The 19,458-nt window shown below is 39.9% G+C and overlaps 1 protein-coding gene across 1 annotated transcript in view; it reads right to left on the bottom strand.

The window, feature by feature from the left end:
- ERCC4 (ERCC excision repair 4, endonuclease catalytic subunit) overlaps nucleotides 1–18,952 on the bottom strand; it is a 50,780-nt gene extending 31,828 nt beyond the window's left edge. Inside the window, exons 1-2 of the mRNA XM_082359258.1 lie at nucleotides 3,179–18,952; nucleotides 1,680–1,860 (exon numbers count right to left, since the gene is read on the bottom strand). Of these exons, the coding sequence (XP_082215384.1) occupies nucleotides 1,680–1,860; nucleotides 3,179–3,385 (388 nt within the window). The 5' untranslated portion in view covers nucleotides 3,386–18,952. The remainder of the gene's footprint in view (nucleotides 1–1,679; nucleotides 1,861–3,178) is intronic.
- Between the last annotated feature and the right edge of the window lie 506 nt (nucleotides 18,953–19,458).

The following is a 19,458-nucleotide window of genomic DNA, read 5'->3' as shown; positions in this document are numbered from 1 at the left end:
AGTCAAGAATATACAATGGGGAAAAGACAGTCTCTTCAATAACTGGTGTTGGGAAATCTGGACAACTACATGTAAAAGAAAGAAATTAGAAGATTTTTCTCACATCATATACAAAAATAAAGTCAAAATGGATTAGAGACCTAACTGTAAGACCTGAAACCATAAAACTCCTAGGAGAAAACATAGGGTGTATGCTCTCTGACATCTGTCTTAGCAATAATTTTTGGATCTGTCTCCTTAGGCAAAGGAAACAAAAACAAAAATAAACTAAAAAGTTTTTGCACAGCGAAGGAAACCAACCAACAAAACGAAAAAGCAACCTACTGAATGGGAGAAGATATTTGCAAACAATAAGTTCAATAAGAGATTAATATCTAAACTATACCAAAAACTCATACAACTCAACATCAAAAAACCAAAGAACCTGATTAAAACATGGGCAGAGGATCTGAATAGGCATTTTTCCAAAGAAGACATACAGATGGCCAACAGACACAGACAACGAGATATCACCTCGCACCTAACAGAATGTCTGTTGTGAAAAAGACAAGAAATAACAAGTGTTTTTTGAGGGTGTGGAGAAAAAGGAACCCTTGTGTACTCCTGGTGGGAATGTAAATTGGTGCAGCCACTATGGAAAACAGTATGGAGGTTCCTCAGAAAACTAAAAAGAGAAGTACCATATGATTCAGCAATTCCACTCCTGGGTATTTATTTGAAGAAAACAAAAACATTAACTTAAAAAGATATATGCACCCCAATGTTCATAGAAGCATTATTTACAACAGCCAAGATACGGAAGCAACTAAAGTGTCCATGGATAGATTAATGGATAAAGAAGATGTGGAATATATATACAATGGAACATCACTCAGCCATAAAAAAGAATGAAATTTTGCCACGTGCCACAACATGGATGGACCTGGAGGGTATTTTGCTAAGTGAAGTAGTCAGGCAGAGAAAGACAAATACTGTGTTTTCACTTTCATGTGGAATCTAAAAAATAAAACAAAGGAACAAATATAACAAAACAGAAACAGACAACAAACTAGTGGTTACCAGTGAGGAGAGGGATGGGGGGAGAGGCAAAAGAGGTGAAGGGGATTAAGAGGTACAAACTATTAGGTATAAAAGAAACAAGTTAAGGATGTAATGTACAGCACAGGGAATATAGTCAATATTTATAATAAATTTGTATGGAGCATAATCTATAAAAATACTGAATTACTATACACCTGAAACCAATATAATATTGTATGCTCACTATACTGAAAAAAATTTTTTTGAAAATTTCAAATCATGGGAAAAAAATAATCTTTAAAGAGGAAAACCAAACTATTTTAGGAAACATATCAAGAATATTTATAAACATTTCAAATCTGAGTAGTTTCTAAAAGCAAATGCCTGTCAATTACTAAGTATTTACTGAATATGAGCTTAGAAAACAAGGAAACGTCAATCTTACATTTAGTTTCTTATTCAGGCCATAAATATTTACTAAGCATCCAAAAATGTGTCAGGTATTGTGTTAACACCTGGAAGCACAATGTTGAACAAAAACATCCAATGCTGTTCACAAGAAGGTTCTAGTTTAGAGTTTAGCAGAGGGAACAGACACATACAGAAAAAAAGAAAGTGCAAACGTACATACAAATAACAATAAGGCTTCAAATTCTTACCGGTAATTAAATCTGAAGGTATTCTGTCAGTCAAGAAATCAACCACAAGTATTCGACTTGTTGCAAATATCACACCGCCTTGTGTGTACACCTCATAGCGATTGCTACTTGTGATTTCATTTGTTACACGGCGAGGGAGATGTTCAACTCCTTCTATCTTCAGCTGATTGATAAAATACTCCTAAATTAAATCAAACTTGATTAGTAGACCGTTTAATAGAGGGCAGTTTTTATTAGGTTACCAGTATTTGTATTTAAAATGATATGCTGCCTTTTTCAGAGATCATGAACTTAATAATGAACATACAAACTAAATTACTACTTTACGCTGATCAACCAAACAATCGACATTTATCTAAGGTTTTGTTTTTGTTTTAGGGTTTGCACTAAGGACTCATTGCACTTGAAATGTTATTAGCAGTTTAACGACAACAAAAAAGACTTTTAAAATCCTGAGTTAAAAGACTTCTGCTACCTAGAAAATACTGCCCACCAGAGGCAACTTTGCAAGCAAGTGTAAATACCATGTGAGAAGACAACAAGGGAATCCTTTCCCCAGGTGGTGTTTTAGACTATTAGTTCTGTCCTGCTCCACCCTAGAGGGGATTTCATCATGTCAATGGGACCCTTGGTCCTTTAAGTTTGATACCACCTTTCCTGGGGGGCCCTGTGTTGTGCTAAGCCCTAGTCAAGCACTAGGGATACCTAGATGGATCAGTCAAGGAGTGTGTGGTCACTCTTCTCAGGGGGCATTTTCCTTCTGGCCATCTGCTCTAGGTATCTAAGGGCTCATCAGAGTTGTCAGATCAAGCTGTGTCATCTGTCACTACCCCTCAGCAGAGGTGTATCCCCCTTCTGTCTTCCTCAGTGTTCTCCACTCTCCCTAACCCAGGTACCCTTCCCCAATGCCCTCAGCTTCCAGCTCCCCTCCCTTCTGACCCTACGCCCCTCTTCCCACAGCCCGGGTGAACCCCCAGTCCCTCCTCTTCCCTACAGGGTTCTCCCCAGCCTCAGCGTCTCCTTTCACGTCTCCCCATTCCCTTCAGAGATTCCTCCATCCCCATCGCTGTTCCCTTTTAGGGACCTCACTCCTCTACCTCCAGCCAGCCCCTTAGTACCCAACTTTAGGACTGCCTCGTCATTCCCTTCCACATCCTCCACCAGGCAACTCCCCACCCTCTTCGGAGACCTCCAATCCCTCCCACCTCCACGCTTCTCAAATGACTCCCCTACTCCTCTCAGAGACCCTCCAACCCTTTCAGGTCCTCGAACCCGTGTCAGGGTCCTGCCTCCTCCGTGGGACCCCGCCCACCGTCTCAGCGTCCCCGCACCCGCGTCAGGGGCCTGCATCTGTCTCAGGGACGCCTATTCAACGCTTTCCCGCCCGCGTCAGGGACCCGCATCGCCCTCAGAAGCCTGGCCTCCGCGCCGAGGCCTGCGTCTGCTCCGGAGGCCCCCGGCGCTCCCGGGGTCCCCTCCCCCCGCGCGGGCGGCCGCACCTCCTCGGCCGGCTGCGTGTTGAGCACCAGCACCAGGCACGCCGGGTGGCAGTGCAGCCGGAGGAAGTGGTAGAGGAGCCGGTCCGCGCCGAGCCCGCGGGCGCACACTACCAGCCCGTCCGCCTCCAGTAGTTCCAGCACCAGCTGCCGCTCATACTCCAGCAGCGGCGCCATTGCTGTCTCTCGAGCCGGCAAGCCCGGCTCCATGGGCGCCCTTCAGGGCCGCGGCCGAACGTAGCCGAAGAGAGCCGAGTCCGAGACGAGAGCCGGCCGAACTCAGCCGAAAAGAGCCGAGTCCGAGACGAGAGCCGGCCGAACGCAGCCGAAGAGAGCCGAGCCCTGGAAGACGAGCGAGGCCGAACTCAGCCGAAGAGGAGCTGAGAGGAGCCGAGAGGAACCGAAGATTCGTAGAGTCGCGGGGAGGTGCTAGCGCTCCCAACAGGTGTCTCTTCCAGGCTTCAGGCTGCGCCCCAGGAGTCTTCAGTTATTTCACCTTGTCTGTACCTTCGATTTGAGAGTCAGGCGGCCTAGACCTAGACCTAGACCTGGACCTGGAACACAAGCTAGCACAAAGCGAGAGGGGAGAATTAAACCCAAGAAGCTTAGTTCCCCGACCTTGACAATTGAAAAAGTTAATTGTCAATCTAAGGATTGCGCCTAGAATTGGTAGCACCTGCTTCCCAGGGTGAGGTTTGCTCCTTTCTTTTGCAATGGGCCCCTCTTTTAAAAAAATTTTGAATAAGCAGCATAGCTTACTAATTTTAGGCTCTTGTTTCTCTCGGAAAGTCTTGAATACAATTAGCTATGTGAAAAGTCGCAATCAGGTGTTCCAGCGGCCGCCGCGACCCGTCTTCCACTAGGGGGACACCTTCGGTAGTATTGGTATACCTAGAAACGCCTGTTATCTAACTAGAGAAATTGTTCTGTGTCGACGTCCCTTTTCCCCAATCTTCATTGTTAGAAAATTAAAAATACTGTATAAGTAAGGAAAAATAAAAACCACTTCTTATTCCATTACCCAGAAATAACCACTGTAACATCATGATATCTACACTTTTAGTTTTTTTTTTTTTTTTTCGGTATATAGAAGTTCTCTCACCACACAGAATTCTTTTGCTGATGTAATAAGCAACCCTGACTTAAATCCCGGGTTTGTCACTATTATTTGACAAGCCTCTGAACATGGTATTTAATATTCTTTTACAAAATCCTTTTACATGGCTGATGAGATTTCTGCAATGAGGATGTACCATACTTATTTACCCAGCTCCTTATTAGTGGACATTTAGTCTGTTTCCGTTCCCTGTGTCATATTATAAATAATATTTCACTGAGTATCTTTGGACATAAATTCAACCATGCCCCTAAGATGCACTTTAGAAGTGGATACTTACTAGGATAAAGAGAACAAACATATATAAGGCTTTTCATTATATTCATAGTGCCACATTGCCCTCTAGAAAGCCTGTACCAATTTACATTCACATCAGTAGTTTACAAGAAGATCTGTTTCTCTACCTCTTACTGCTTAATCCAGTGTTTTACATTTACATTTTGTCAAGATTAAAACAGTATATAGTAATTTCTAAATGCTGGTCAAATGGAAAAGACTCTGGAGACCTTCTCCATACGGCAGTTCCTATGAGACAGATATGAATCCCTCCACTTTTGCAACTGAGAAATGGAGGCTCAGGGAGGTTATGTGACTTGGGCAAGACCACCGAGCTAGTTAGTGTATTTCTTAGATTTAGTTCAGGACATGATAAGTAGGGACTCAACACATATGTAGGGTAGGCATGTTGAAGTGACAACGCTGAAATTCAAACATGATTCCGCAGCTGTGATATGCAAAGTAATGGCTCTCCAACGATGTCCACGTCCTAATCCCTGGAACCTGTGAATATATTACCTTATGTGGCAAACGGGACTTTGCAGATGTGATGAAGTTAGAGATTTCAAGATGCGGAGATTATCTTGGATTATCAAGGTGGGCCCAATGTAATTACAACAGTCCATATAAGGGAAGGAGAGAGACAAGAGGGTCAGAGTCAGAGAAGGAGATGTGACAAGAAGCAGAGGTTGGAATGATGTGGAAGGGGCCACAAGCCAAAGAATGCAGCCTTTAGTAGCTGAAAAAGGCAAGGAAATGAATTCTGTAAAGCCTCCAGAAGGAACACGTCCCTGCCAACCCATTTTGCACTTCTGACCCCCAGAACTGGAAGATAATGAACTGTTTTAAGCCACGACATTTGTGGTAATTTGTTACAGCAGCAACAGGAAACTAATACACAAACATTCACTATTTCTACTACACTGAGCTCTAAAGATGAAGTCCCCAGCTGGTGAAAACAAAACAAAACAAAGCAAAATAAAACAAAGCATATGAGAGTATATAATGATACAATAATTTTGAAGGGTGCTTGGTCAATATATACAGAAATTAAAATATCTATATAGATCCATATACACATGATATTTACCCCACAAATGTTTATTTGGCACTCACTATGTGTCAGTAAACAAAACAGGTAAAATCTGTGCCACCATAGAACTTATATTCTAATGGGGAACTTGCGTATGAAGGTGTTTATTCATCATATAATTTTGTGAACTATCATTATTTCTCAGGCATTTCTCCTGAATTTCCAATACTCGGAGACTAGTCAGAACTTCTTCCTGCATCCCATAAGTGGTATATCATACAACAATTATAAGCTGTAGGTGACAAGATACCCAATCCATGCTATTACATACTAAAAAAGCAATTTCAAAACAATGATGTATAGGATGGTCCCATTTGCTTAAAAATCAGCCAACAGACATTATTTCCTTATGACTGCATAGAAAAGCTCTTAACAAAAGGAATTGCTTCTGGGGAGTTGAAATGGGTGGTTTGTGTAGGGTGAGACCTTTACATTTCAGTTTACTCCCTTCTGTTCTGTTTGACTTTCTTACCATGAACTTATATTGCTTTTATAATGAAAACAAAAGAAAAAACTTCCCAGGTACTAAATAAATACTTCATCAGCACTGCATAGTATTACCTCGTGAATTCTAGATTTAATATGTGTGTGCTGGCCCACAGTGTCAAAAGTTGGTATCTGGGGAAACAGACTTTTGTAAATTCTAACAGGTATCTAGACGTTGTAGTTTTGTCCGTGGGCAAAAGTTTTCCACTTAAGGTAAAGGATTCTTTTTTTTTTTTTTTTTCCTATGTCACTGTCACAACAATTCTTCAAACATTTCCTTACTTTTAGATTGTTCTGATCTTCAGAGCCATCTCCCCTCCAGATCACTTCGCAAGTTTCAGTTTTGCCCAAGAGGACACAGCTCAGGCAGCGGTCCTCTGGTCTTTGGCATTGGGCTGGGAATGAGATTAAACATCATTTTCCTCCTGACCGGAGGTAGAAACCAACACACCTCAGTTAACCCTAGCTTGACTGCGGTAGGTAGGCCACTGTAATTTCTCTTAGCAAACTCAGTCTTTCACATACGTATGGGGAATGCCTACTAAATCTGGAGGCTGGGGAAAAGATAAAGAGAACTTTTCCTAGATTTAGCTCCTCTGCTAGGGCCAGATCACCACTGGGCCTCTTAGAGCTTACTTGTGTGGTCTAAGCGTTCAGGCTGTAAGTCAGAAATGAGACAGGCCTGGGACCTGGTCCCAGGTCCCTTTGCTGCAGCGTTGCAATGCTTGCACCTGGACACACCTCTTCTCCAGCAACAAAATACAAAGAAACTATATGGGACTAAAAATGCCTGCATGTATGCACAGTTAGGGCAAATTCTGAACAAAGGATACAAAGAGACCAAAAAACCCAACTGCCACTTCTGAAGAGCCTGGAGTAAAAACAGGGTGCTGGGAGCAAAAGCCAGGTACTGAGCATGCCCCCTGCACTCAGCATCACCAGAGGGGTGGGCAAAACACCTAAGCCACCCCACCGGCCCGACCCCTGGACACACCCCTACCCTCACCCCATATAAGGAATGAGCTTGCCCCCACCCCCTTGGGGAGCAGTAAGCAAGGGAACCCGTTGCTTGTTCTTGTTCCTCCCTGCTGCAGCAGGGGCCCCAGTAAAGCCTTGCCTGAATTTCTTGTCTGGCCTCTGGTCAATTTCTATTGATTGCGGAAGGCCAAGAACCCTGGTCTGTATCAGAAAGACCTGGGCTTGAAAACCAGCTCAGCTACCTACCAGCTGTGTGAACTAGGTAACTTATTTAACCTCTCTGTGCCTGAGTTGCCTCATCTTTAAAATGGGGCTGTTGTAAAAAAGAATGAAATAATGCTATTTGCAGCAACATGATGGACCTAGAGATTATTATACTAAGTGAAGTAACTCAGACAGAGAAAGACAAATACCATATGATATTACTTATATGTGGAATCTAAAATATGACACAAATGAACTTATTTACAAGACAGAAACAGACTCACGGACATAGAAAACAAACATGGTTACCAAAGGGGAAAGGGGGTAAGGGATAAATTAGGAGTTTGGGATTAGCAGATACAAACCACTATATATAAAATAGATAAGCAACAAGGCCCTACTGTATAGCATGGGGAACTATTGGGTTGGCCAAAAAGTCCGTTTGGGATTTTCCGTAAGATGTTTCGAAAACGAACTTTTTGGTCAACCCAATATATTCAATATCCTGTGATAAACCATAATGGAAAATAATCTGAAAAAAAACTATGTCTATATCTATATTTATATCTGAATCACTTTGCTGTATACCAGCAACTAACATAACATTGTAAACATTGTAAATCAACTATACAAAAAATAAATAAATAAAATAAAATGGGGCTGATAATACAACCTACCTCATGGGGTTGTTGTAGAGATTAATTGAGCCAAGGAATATAGCAGGATATGAATATTCAACCAATTTAAAATCAGAAGCTTAATGACAACCGCTTTAAGTGATCCAACCCATTCTAGGCTCTGAGGCACACGTACTCTAAGGGTGGAAACCAAACGTTCTGAGGTTCCTCCCTGCCCTTCAATAAGGCGAAAGTAGCCTGTGGTTGCTAATCTTTTGGGTTCTGGCTTTAAAACACCTTAAGGATGATTGTGAGAGGAAAAGAAGATATTTACATGGAGGAAGGAAGAGGGTGTAGGCTCAGAACTTGAGGGAAGACTGACTGGGGGTGTGGGGAATGAGGGGCAATCAAGGAGGTTTCTAGGTGGGACCTGAAATCCTGGGACCGGCTCTCAGAAAAGATGTCCAGCCCACTGCCTGGAAGGACAGGACTAAAGGAAAAGGCCCACGAGGCCATGAGTCACAGGAACCTCCCACCCAGAGCCTACAGCCTTCCCCTCACCACTCAGTCTATATGTCAGGGGTGGGGTTTGCAATCCCAGCATCCTGTCCATGGCTCAGCCAAGCTGGCTCATGAAATTAATCCTCATAAATAGAATTACAATATATCTGTGGTATTAAAATATCATGGGGAAGGCAATTAGGAAAAGTAATGTCTTAAAAGGTAATGAACAAAAAGATTGAGAAGCACTGCTCTAGAAGGTGCTTTCAATCATCACACAGGTTAGGATGGCCAATCAGCTAGAGAAGGCGGGCAAGTGACTTAACCATTGTAAAAATAACTAAGTGATACTTATTGTGGGCTTGCTATGTGCAGACACTATGGTCAGACTATTACATGCCTGTGCAGGGCATATCACTAAGCACCGTCCCAGCCCCAGCTTGCTCTGTTCTGCTCCTTCCTCCCCTTACATGGGAGTGGGGGCTCCCTCCACCACCACGATCCCCCTCCTTTGAGATCAAGGTGTCCTGGGGTGGTGTCCACTGAGATGACCAGGTAGGTACTGCTACGTTCACCTTATTTTACAAGTGAGGAGAAGAAGACATAGACGTTAACTAGCTTGTCCAAGTCTACCCAACTAATCGTGGAGCATGGAATACAGTCCGCCTGACTTCTAAACCTGTGTTCTTCACACCTACTGCCTCCTTAGATGCTTGACACTGGAAGGCCTTGAATACCATCCTGAGTTGTTTAGATTTGAACACGTGGCTCAGATGGTCCCCATCCTTTCCACGCTTAAGCATCCCTTTAACGTAAACTCAAAATACTCTTGGATCGATCCTTCAGGAAGGCAGTCAGAATTTTTATGTCTGTTGGTTGGGACAATGCATTAAAAAAGTTACTATGAATTCAGCAATGCTTTCATATGACATTATTTCAAATAGATTTTTGACTTATTAATTCTAACAGCATCTACAAACATTTGAAAAACTTTAGTATATGACCTCTGTTACTGATTCTGTCTGTGTGCAATTGTTGGTACACACAGGACTGGGGAAGTAGTTGCAATACCTGTAGAGTTCTGCTCACGACCTAAGGTCCATGGGAGATCCATTGGTGTGTATCACACATATCAATTGTCTGAAAATGAAGTCGCCTGCGTACTAATGCTATATTGTTGAGTCCACTAAAAGAAGACAGTATTTGGTTGACTAATTTTTACTCATAGAAGCAGAGGCAGTTTAATCATTAAACTAATCTTTTCTCTTGGAAACAAGGACTTTTGATGGCTTGTAATAAAAATAAAAATATTATTGCTGTTTTGACAAGCCATTCATCATTAACAGAAAAGGAAAAAAAAAAGTAAGAATGATGTGGAACACAAAAAGCAATTACCTGCCCCTCTTCGCAGCAAGTAGCCTTTTGTGCAAATGATAGTGGTTCCTATGGATTAGCAATTAACCTTTTGTAGGGATTTAGGAGGAACCCCATGGAGGCTTTCCCACGGGGAAAATAATACTTAAATCCGGCAAGTTTTGTGGAGTGTGTTTTTCCTTATTTTTGGAGACATTCTTTTTCCCTTACTGCACCCTCTGTCTTAGAATGCATTCTGAGAAGAGGCAGAGGGCAGTGCAAAATAAAAATTCAGGGCATCTTGTTTAAAAATTGAGAATTTCAAGGTGGTGACAGCAGAGCATTCTACCAAGCGCGGGGCTTTCCTGAGCCTGTGTGACTGTACATGCCTTGGAACTGGCTCTGGCAAAGAGGTTTGACCTTGCAAATGACAATGTTCTAAGAGTTATCTGTCTTTGTTGGTAGGCACCGATGACTGCTGTTGTAATCCATTTGCCTGATTTGGAGTTAGTCTTGTGGGGGAAAGTTGGGCTAGTGATGGGAGGGGCCATTTCCCTGGGGACCTATTCACAAGGATCTTAAATGTAGACTTTTGATGTTTTCTCCAAATGTGGTTCTACCTGCAGTCTTGTAGACGAGGGCAGGGATGATAGAAGAAGACATTAAATTTGGGTCTGATTATTGGACCACATTGCTTGTAGCGACCTTTGACTTAATATTAAAAGGAAATAAATCATGTAATTTTATTGTAGGACCTTGTCATTGGGGTGGGGCATGTATACAGACTTAATTTTGCAATTTATAAGTAATACATAGCTATCATTTTAAGCATACTTGCAATAATACTATGATTATCCAAAAATCCCAAATAATAATATTTTACTGTAAAAAATCCTCCCCAAACCCTGTGGTTTTTTATTAATCAAAAACAATTAATTTTGTTGAGTGAAAAAAGCAAGGTGCAGAACAATGTATAAAATATGCTACCTTTTGTATAAGATAATTTTTGTGAATATAGATTTATGCTTGAATATACATTTAAAAATCTGGCAGGATATAAGAAACTAAGATAGTTGGTTTTCTGTTGAAGGAAATTGGGCAGATTGGATTCAGGATGAGAGGGAGATTTTTGTTTTTCATTGTTTATCTTTTAATTCGTTTTGCTATTTTGAATCATATAGTTTAAAAATGTATTAAAAATTAAATAAAATTAACAAATAAAAATGTAATTCGGTAAAAGATAAGAAATCAGTTATTATACATTGAACTAAATTTTGGGGTTAAAAGCATTAATTTATTAAATAAATGAATCTAAATTATAGCCATTTGAAAAAAAATCCCATTTTGTCATTTCTTCATGGCCTGGTCCTTTCTTGACCTCTGAGATGCTTGATTTGGAGTTTGCTTCTTATATTTTTCTAAGAAATGCCATTAGGTGAAGGTACTTTCCTAATAAAAAATAGGTTTAGAGAATTCAAAGCTGGCTCATTTCAAAAGTAGAATTGATTGTTATTTAACATAAATCTAATCAGGCCCAGTTTTGCCTCCACAGGGAGATATGATATACAGCATTGACATTTGGAGTGAGAATGATGTTTAGAAGTCAAGACAAGTGCTTGGAATAAGAGAAAGGAGGAAATAGTGTGATAGTTTGTGTATCATTTTGGTGGGAGAAATGAGATTGTGAATAGCTTATTCATGGAGATTATTCTTTAGGACTAATAAATCAAAAGGTTGGTTCTTTACCCAGTCTTGAAAAAAGAATAAATGGCATTCTTTCTCTTTTCTCTCCTATGCCACTTCCAGATAAATCCTTGAATTTTTTAACCATATCAAATTTTATCATACGCTATAGTCAGTGTAGTGGACGCTGTGGTGTGCTTCCTCATAATCCATTCAAAGCAGAAATATTTATTTCCTCATCTGCTGGAAATGTTGGAGGCCAGCAGTTCTCACCTGAGTCTCTAAGTCTTGCTCTCAGCTGAAGAGAGCTGCCTCATCCCTTCTCCTTCCTGGGGCTAGCCAGGTATGATTGGAATGGATATATTAGGTGTTTGGGAGAGCCCCACATTGGTTCCCTGACCTGTGGAGTAAAAACTACCATAGTGGGAGCAGGCCAGCAGCAAGTGTCTAAAATGACCCTTCTCTCTCACTTCAGCCAGAATAGTATATAAAAAACAATATCGCAGGGGTAGCAATCCCCATCATATCTTCATTTAATTCACTGGTCTGTCCCCTACAAAAGTCAGATGAATCCTGGTAGGCGAGAGTGGATACTGCAAACTCAACAAAGTAGTAGCCCCAGTTGCAGAGTGGGGTGCTTTTGAAACCCACCTGCAAATTCTTTGACACTCTTCCATCAAGAGGTGCTGTTCAGATCCCCCATCCTTCAATCTAGAGGGGGCTTTGTGACTATCTTGATGATTAAAATGTGGCAGAAGTGATTCTGCTGCGTGACTTCCAAGGTTAGTTTAGTAAAGGCCACGTTGGTTTCTTTTGGGACACTCACTCTGGGAGCCTTCAGTTGCCATGTAACCAGTCTGGCTACCCTGAGTCCACCATGTCAAAACACTACTTCGAGAGATGGGTGAGAGAGAGGGAGGAGAGGGGAAAAGATAGAGAGAGAGAAGAGAGAAGAGAGAGAGAGAGATTGAGACTTGTCTGAGCAACCTTGGATGTTTCAACCTGTAGCTATTTGAGTCATCCCAGCCCAGGGACCAGACATATGAGTGAAAAAGGCTTTGTGATGACCCTGACCCCAGGCAGTGACTAACTGTAACCACATGAGAGACCCTGATTGAGAATTGCCCAGCTGAGCTGAGTTGATCTCCAGAATTAGAGCAAAATAAGTGCTTGTTATTGTTTTAAGGCATTGAATGGTTTGTTACAAGTAGGTAACTGGAACATAGCTGCTGTGCCAGATATGGTATCTTTTGCTGGAGGAGATCAATATGTCCTCAGGTACATGGCATGTGACTACTGATAGAAGAAATGTGTTGATTTTCACCCCTATCAGAAAGGAGGACCAGAAACAATTTGCATTTACTTAGGATGGACAACAGTACACATTTATTTTCTTACCCCAGTCTTATCTTAACTTTCCTTCCCTTTGTCAAAATATAGTCCCAAATGTCCTTGGTCATCTGGACATCCCATAGAACATCCTATTGGCCCACTCTACTGATGGCATCATTGACATACCAAACGGGCAAGAAGTGGCAAGTACTTTGGAGGCATTGGTATGATATCTATGTGTTGTAGCCTGCTTGGGCTGCTATAACAAGATATCACAGATTGGGTAGCTTATAAACAGTAGAAATGTATTTCTCACCGAAGAAATCCTTGGGTGTCTTTTTATGCTCATTGGCCCAATTTTGATGGCAATTTTGGTTGGCCTGAGAAACACATGTGACCAGGTGCTCAGACTCCTCAGAGAAGAGGGTCTAGATTGTTCCACCAGATAAGCCACCTTGACCTGCAGAGGTGCTAGCCATGGGTGAGGGGAATCTAGAATGGCTGGTTGGAGGAGGGGGCATAAAGAGAAGCAGTTTTGGCAATGGGACCTGCTTTAGTGATGGGGGCCTATTTAGTAACAGTTCTATTAGAATAGTTCTATTTTAGTTCTAATAGTTAGAACTATTTAGTTCTAATAGTTCTATTTTAGAACTATTTAGTAATAGTTCATCACATTAATTATCCTGTGGAAATTTGCCCCAGGAAAAGAGACCCGACAGAATCCTGGAGAAGCTGCTCACAGACTTAATTACGTGAAACACATGGATCTGACAAGGGTAGACTGTAGTGGATACTGTAATGTGCTGACCAGATCACTCCCTTCCAGGACTGAAACATTCATTCTCTCAGCTGCTGGGAATATTGGCAGTTGCAAGCTCTTGGCTGAGTTCATTTCTAAGAATTGCCTTCAGCTAAAAAGAGGTGCTTTGCTCAAGATTACCCCATTGCTCTTTACAGGGGTGGCCACAACTAAGGACTGGTTGATGCAGGGGTTTGAAGTTCTCTTGCCCCAATTCAGGCCAACCCAGCTCCAGAACACCTTATAGGATCAGCTGAGGCCTTTGTTGTGACCGCATCACAATTCAACTTCTCCTTTAGATCAGTCTTGCTTTCTTTACTTCCTTATAGATGTTGAGAACGCCCCAATGAATTTCCTGTATGGAAATCTTTTTCTCAAAGTCTGCTTCCTGGAGAATCTGACTTGTGACAGACAGGAAATGCATTTATCAATTATTAAGCACATTTTAACATTATTATATGTATGTTTAGTGTACAAAAATGGGAAAATACAGAACAGTAAAAGGAAGAAGAGAAAAATTAACCATAACTATTTTTTTGTAGATAGCTTTTGCTTTTATTTGAATGATGTTATACTTATCATATTGCTTTTCACCTAACAATATAATTTGGAGATCAGTGTAAGATAGGTGCTTGAGGGTGAGCAACTGAAATTGATTCTGGTTTATTAAAAAGTAGAAAGCTTTTTGTTGAAAGCTATTCCGTGGTTCACAGAATTGCCAGGAAGGCTAGAGAATCAGGTTACTAAGAACAGAAACCAGGGAAATTAGGGACCAAGACCATAGGTAGAGCTACTCCCCAGGAGGAGTACGAGCCACTGTGGCCACCACTGGATGGTGGACACATTCTCCTCTGTCTCTGTTTCTTTGTATCACTTGTTTCAAATCCAAAGCCCAAAATGGAGATGTCTGTCCATATCCCCAGCTGCTAGGATGTGGCAAAAGTGTGTAAATGGCCTTTTCATGGTCTGTAAAGAGATGTGACAGCCAGTCTCTGTCTCCTAGAAGTTCCTTTTCCTGCTTCCATCCTGTCTGTTAGAGGCTGTCCTCACATGCTTGGTGATCACTGGCTCGCTGTTAATATTAAAGAGTGGGGCACCAAAGGGATGACTGAAAGCTCTGTGTGTGTGTGAGTGGGGCTGTTGGACTAATTGGTTTCATTGAGGGATCTCTGTACTTCACCTTCTCTAGGTCTTTCCTCTTGGGAAGTGTTGTTTTTTGGGAGAAGAATCCACCAGGTTTCTACCTGGGGACACATGAGTCTGGTTTCCAGAGCTCTGGGACTTGGCTGGAAGGTTTCTGCAGAACAAAGTTTAATAATGGTCATGCCTTGCCTTTGGCTTTAGTGGAACTGTTTGTTTCCATTTTAAGATGTTTCTTATGGTCTGGGGTAGCTTTCATATATGTTATTTCTCCTTTTTAGTAGTTTATTTAAATTCTGGAATGGATGTTGGATTTTATCAAATATTCTTAAGCATCTATTGATATGATCATATAATTTTTTTCCTTGATTTATTGAAAAAAGTTGAAATTTAGATTTCCTAGTAACAATCCTTTCTTGATTTCCATAGGCATTTTAGCTAATTGGATAACAGCACTTTTGGAAAGTCTATAACAATGTATCTGTGTAACCATGGTAGCCAAAAAGAAGCCTCATTCCAGGAGGTTCAGCCCAATGTACTGGCAAGAGCACAGGCCCTGGAACCAGAGAGCCGTATCTTTGAGTCCTGCTTCTGCATCTTACTAATTATATGGCTGTGGCAAATTTCTTGATCCTCAGACTTTTCACCTGTGAAATGGGTATACAGAAATGAAAGTTAACTCATGGAAATGTTTTGAGGATTAACTGAGTTAATCTGCTGCATAGACAGAGCTCAGTAAATATTAGGGAAAAGATATTTTTGAATGAAGTGTATACCTGTAAGAACAGAGCAACTTGGTAACCATAGATGTCAAAAGACAGTATGCAGGTAGTTTTGTTAGTGTGAGCTGAAGCTTCAAAGAGCTATATTTCATATCAAATTGTTAGCACTCTGAGAAAATACACATTTCTCCCTCAATCATTTTATTCACCACACATTTTATTCCTAACACCAGTTGCGTATTAAAATATATTATTAAAATTAAATAAAAAATTATATTTAGATGAAACTTTTCCTTGTTTCTTCCTCCAGAAAAATTACTATGGTTCCAAGAAAGAAGATTGCAAATAAATGGAAATTGAATATTAACTTTTTGGGTGAATTTATTTTGAGTAAGCATTAAATCCAAGGGAAGGAACTGAAAAACAGACTTATGGATTCAATTCAGTTTAAATATAGATGCATTTTAGATTATATGTGTATGTATGTATATATATTGTATTGATCTATATGTAATATAGATTATGTATAATATATATATTACAGCTCTATATAGATCAATATATAATATCTATATAATATATACTGTAGATCAATGAGTTTGAGCTTTGTCAATATGTAGCACATACAGCATGTGTGAATATAGCTGCAAAAACTTATTCTTGATCTGTGCGCATATAACAATTAGTGTGCTTTATTATTTTTGTTCTAACTGACTTGCATAAATACAGATTTCCACCTTGATGAAATCAACAGTAAGTTATGCAGGCTTTCTCATCTTTTCATATCCTATTCCCAAATATAACTCCACAAATATAGATAGTGTTTACCATCTTTTGGGATGTGAGCAATTGCTTGTTTATTCTGATGAAGGAAATAAGTTACCTTCCCATAATATTAGTGTGAGTCCCTAATCTCATTAGGTAAAGAATTTAAAAGACTCCAAAATGATTCAAGACTAGTTAATAGCATCTTAATTATCTCACATCATTTTAGGAAATACAAAATGTCCCTCTGGGGTGTACTTTGCCTTGGTAGGAATAATGACTGATGAGGGTTTAGAGAATGGCTGTGCAGTCATGTAACAAGTTCTTCAAAAAGAAATACATGTGATGACTCAAGTCAGATCTGTTGACTGGACCCTGGAGAAGTGGCTTGTTGGAGGCAAGAGGGGAAAACCCTGGTTACCAGGAGGAAGAGGGATAGACGTTAGGGACAGGGTGGAGAGGGCCAGATGAACTGGCTTTCTCTTTAATAAAGCCACGCTGGCCAGTTCCATTCTCTGGGAGGAATTTCGCTTACAGGATGAGGAGAAGGAAAGAGTGGGGGAAAGGCTGCCTAAAGTTGAATGTGGAGGAGGTGAACCATGTTTTACTCAAACTCTGAGCCGGACAGACACACCACTGACACCAGACACAATGGCTTTGACATTGCTGCTCATCACCACAGATGTGCAAGCACCTAAGAAAAACCAACTGGTATATGAAAGGATATCAGATTTCAAAAGAGGGGGATCAAACTCAACCATCAGAACAAAAATTGCCTGGTGAGCTAGAGGTGCTGCAAGAAATGGGAGAATACTCAATGTTTAGAATTTTTCTAAATTATGTTTTAACACAATTCTTTGGAGCATTGCATTTGTAAACATTATATTTGCGGGTGATCTTAAAGAGGAAAGAGGTGGAGATTAGGAAGGATTGTATGGAGAAAACATACACAATGGATAAATTAAAATCTGTGATGACACAATCATGTATTTATAGGTTGTCTATTGCAGGAAATGCAATCAGTGAAGGGGGAGACATGCTCTAAAATTTCTCCCAAAACTCAGAAGAAGAAGATAAAGACATGGACATTGACTTAAGAAAAGATAAAGGAAATGTAGGACAGAGGGAGAAGAATGAGAAGAATTTCAGAAGGAGCAAACAGTAAATAGAGAAGGAATATTTTAAATAAATAATAGAAGATAGTTTGATTTTTAGCTGAATAAAGATTTAGGTATTAAATTTATGGTTTACTAAGCATGGGCAAAAATAGACTAATGAAAATAGACTAACAAAGAGTATAACCCATACAGTATTGAGTCTAAGAGGGTTTCATGCTTGATATTTTTCAGAGGTGTCGATAGAAGGGTTTGCAGAATGATGACACTACTGCCATATGGTAGACAGAAACTGTAAGGTGTATCTTGACTCCAGAGGGTATAAAAATGCAAAAAAATTCATCTTTAATCAATGAAATAGGCTACTCTAGTGAAATGTTTGCATTTTAAGGAGAAGAAAAAGAATATGAAGAACACTACTTATTAAGGAAAAAAGATAAGGTTAAGATTTTTCTTATCTGCAAACCAATGATCAAAGACAATGGAGCAACTTGCACAGAACTTGGAGAGGATGAGATATTGCATTAAGATCATGATACCTGCCTCCTCTGCTGTTCATGTGAGAATGCAACAGAAAGACATTCTCAGACACGCTCAAGATGTATACCCTTAACACACACTTCCTGAAAATAATTACCTGCCATCATATTTCAGACAACCAAAAAATGAATCAAATTAAAGAAACCAAATATGTGGAATTCATGGTATAAAACAATTGGTGGCAAATAATTAAATTACTAATGCTTACATTAAATCTAAATAATTATTGCCCATATTACAACACAAATATTTTTTAAAAATCTTTAAAGTGAAGCATGTAATGTATAAGTGTATTAATCAGAGCTCTTCAGAGAAACAGAACCAATAGGATGTGTGTGTGTATATACATATTTATTTATTATAATGAATTGGCTCACCTGATTATGGAGTCTGGCCAGGTTCAAATCTGCAGTGTGGGCCAGCAGGCTGAAGATCCAGGAAAACGAATGGTGCAGTTCCAGCCTAAAAGCAAGCAATCTGGAGATCTGGAAGAATCGATGGTCCAAATGAAGTCCAGAGGCAGTCTGCTGGAGAATTCCCTCTTACTATGGGGAAGGTTGTTCTTTGTTTTCTAGTCAAGCCTTCAGTTGATTGGATTAGGCTCACCTACATTATGGAGGGCAATCTTTTTACTCTATTGATTAAAATGTTAATTTTGTCCAAAAACAACCTCACAGAAACACCCAGAATAATGTTTGACCAAATGTCTGGGTACCCATGGCTAAGTGAAGTTGACACATAAATATTAACCATCACAATAAATGAAAGTTCTTTAATGATCCTAACCAAGATCTAAAAGGAGAAACTGTATTCTTAAAACTGGGAAATGTTAAGGAGTAGACTGAAGGAAAGAAGTGTATACAGTGGTTTGCTGGCAAACCAGATCTCCAAAGGTAGAGGTAGGAAGAGGTGTGTCCACTCAGCTCTGTGAGCCGGTACAGGATGCCTCCCGCACAACCTGTCCATGCATGTGTGCTTACATGCTGAATTCTCACCTACTCTATCTCTCATCCATGCTTCATTTTTGTTTGCATTTTCCTGATAGGTCTTCCTCAGTTACTTTACTCTTCCTTTCCGATATATATATATATATATATATATATATATATATATATATATATACACATATATATATATACATATATATATATATATTTTTTTTTTTTTTTTAAGCAAAATAGAGTTTTAGTTTTTAAAACCTTATTTGAAATTCCTAACCGTTTGACAGGGAAATTTAACCCATTTATATTTACTGTCACAATAAACATGTTTGGTCTTATATCTGATATTTTGTTTTATGGTTATTGCTTTTGTACTTCTATCTTTCAAAAATATGGATTTTCACTGCATTTTTTTCTTCTTCTATATTCTTGAGCGTTTTCCAAATTTGTTCTCTATAGCACAGTTTTCTAGTGTCCTTTATGCTTTAAGTTATCTTCAGTGTGGATTTTAATTCTTCTACTAGAGTTTAGATTTCCTTGAGTTCTTTTTTTAAAATTTCATATGGTTTTTTTTCTTTTGAGGCTCCCTACTTTTGTTTTATAGAGGATTTTTGATTCCTT

This window comes from Balaenoptera borealis (genome assembly GCF_965194805.1).
Source record: "Balaenoptera borealis genome assembly, chromosome: 16".
Classification (NCBI taxonomy): Eukaryota; Metazoa; Chordata; class Mammalia; order Artiodactyla; family Balaenopteridae; genus Balaenoptera; species Balaenoptera borealis.
This window is presented reverse-complemented; position numbering and strand designations above follow the sequence as displayed.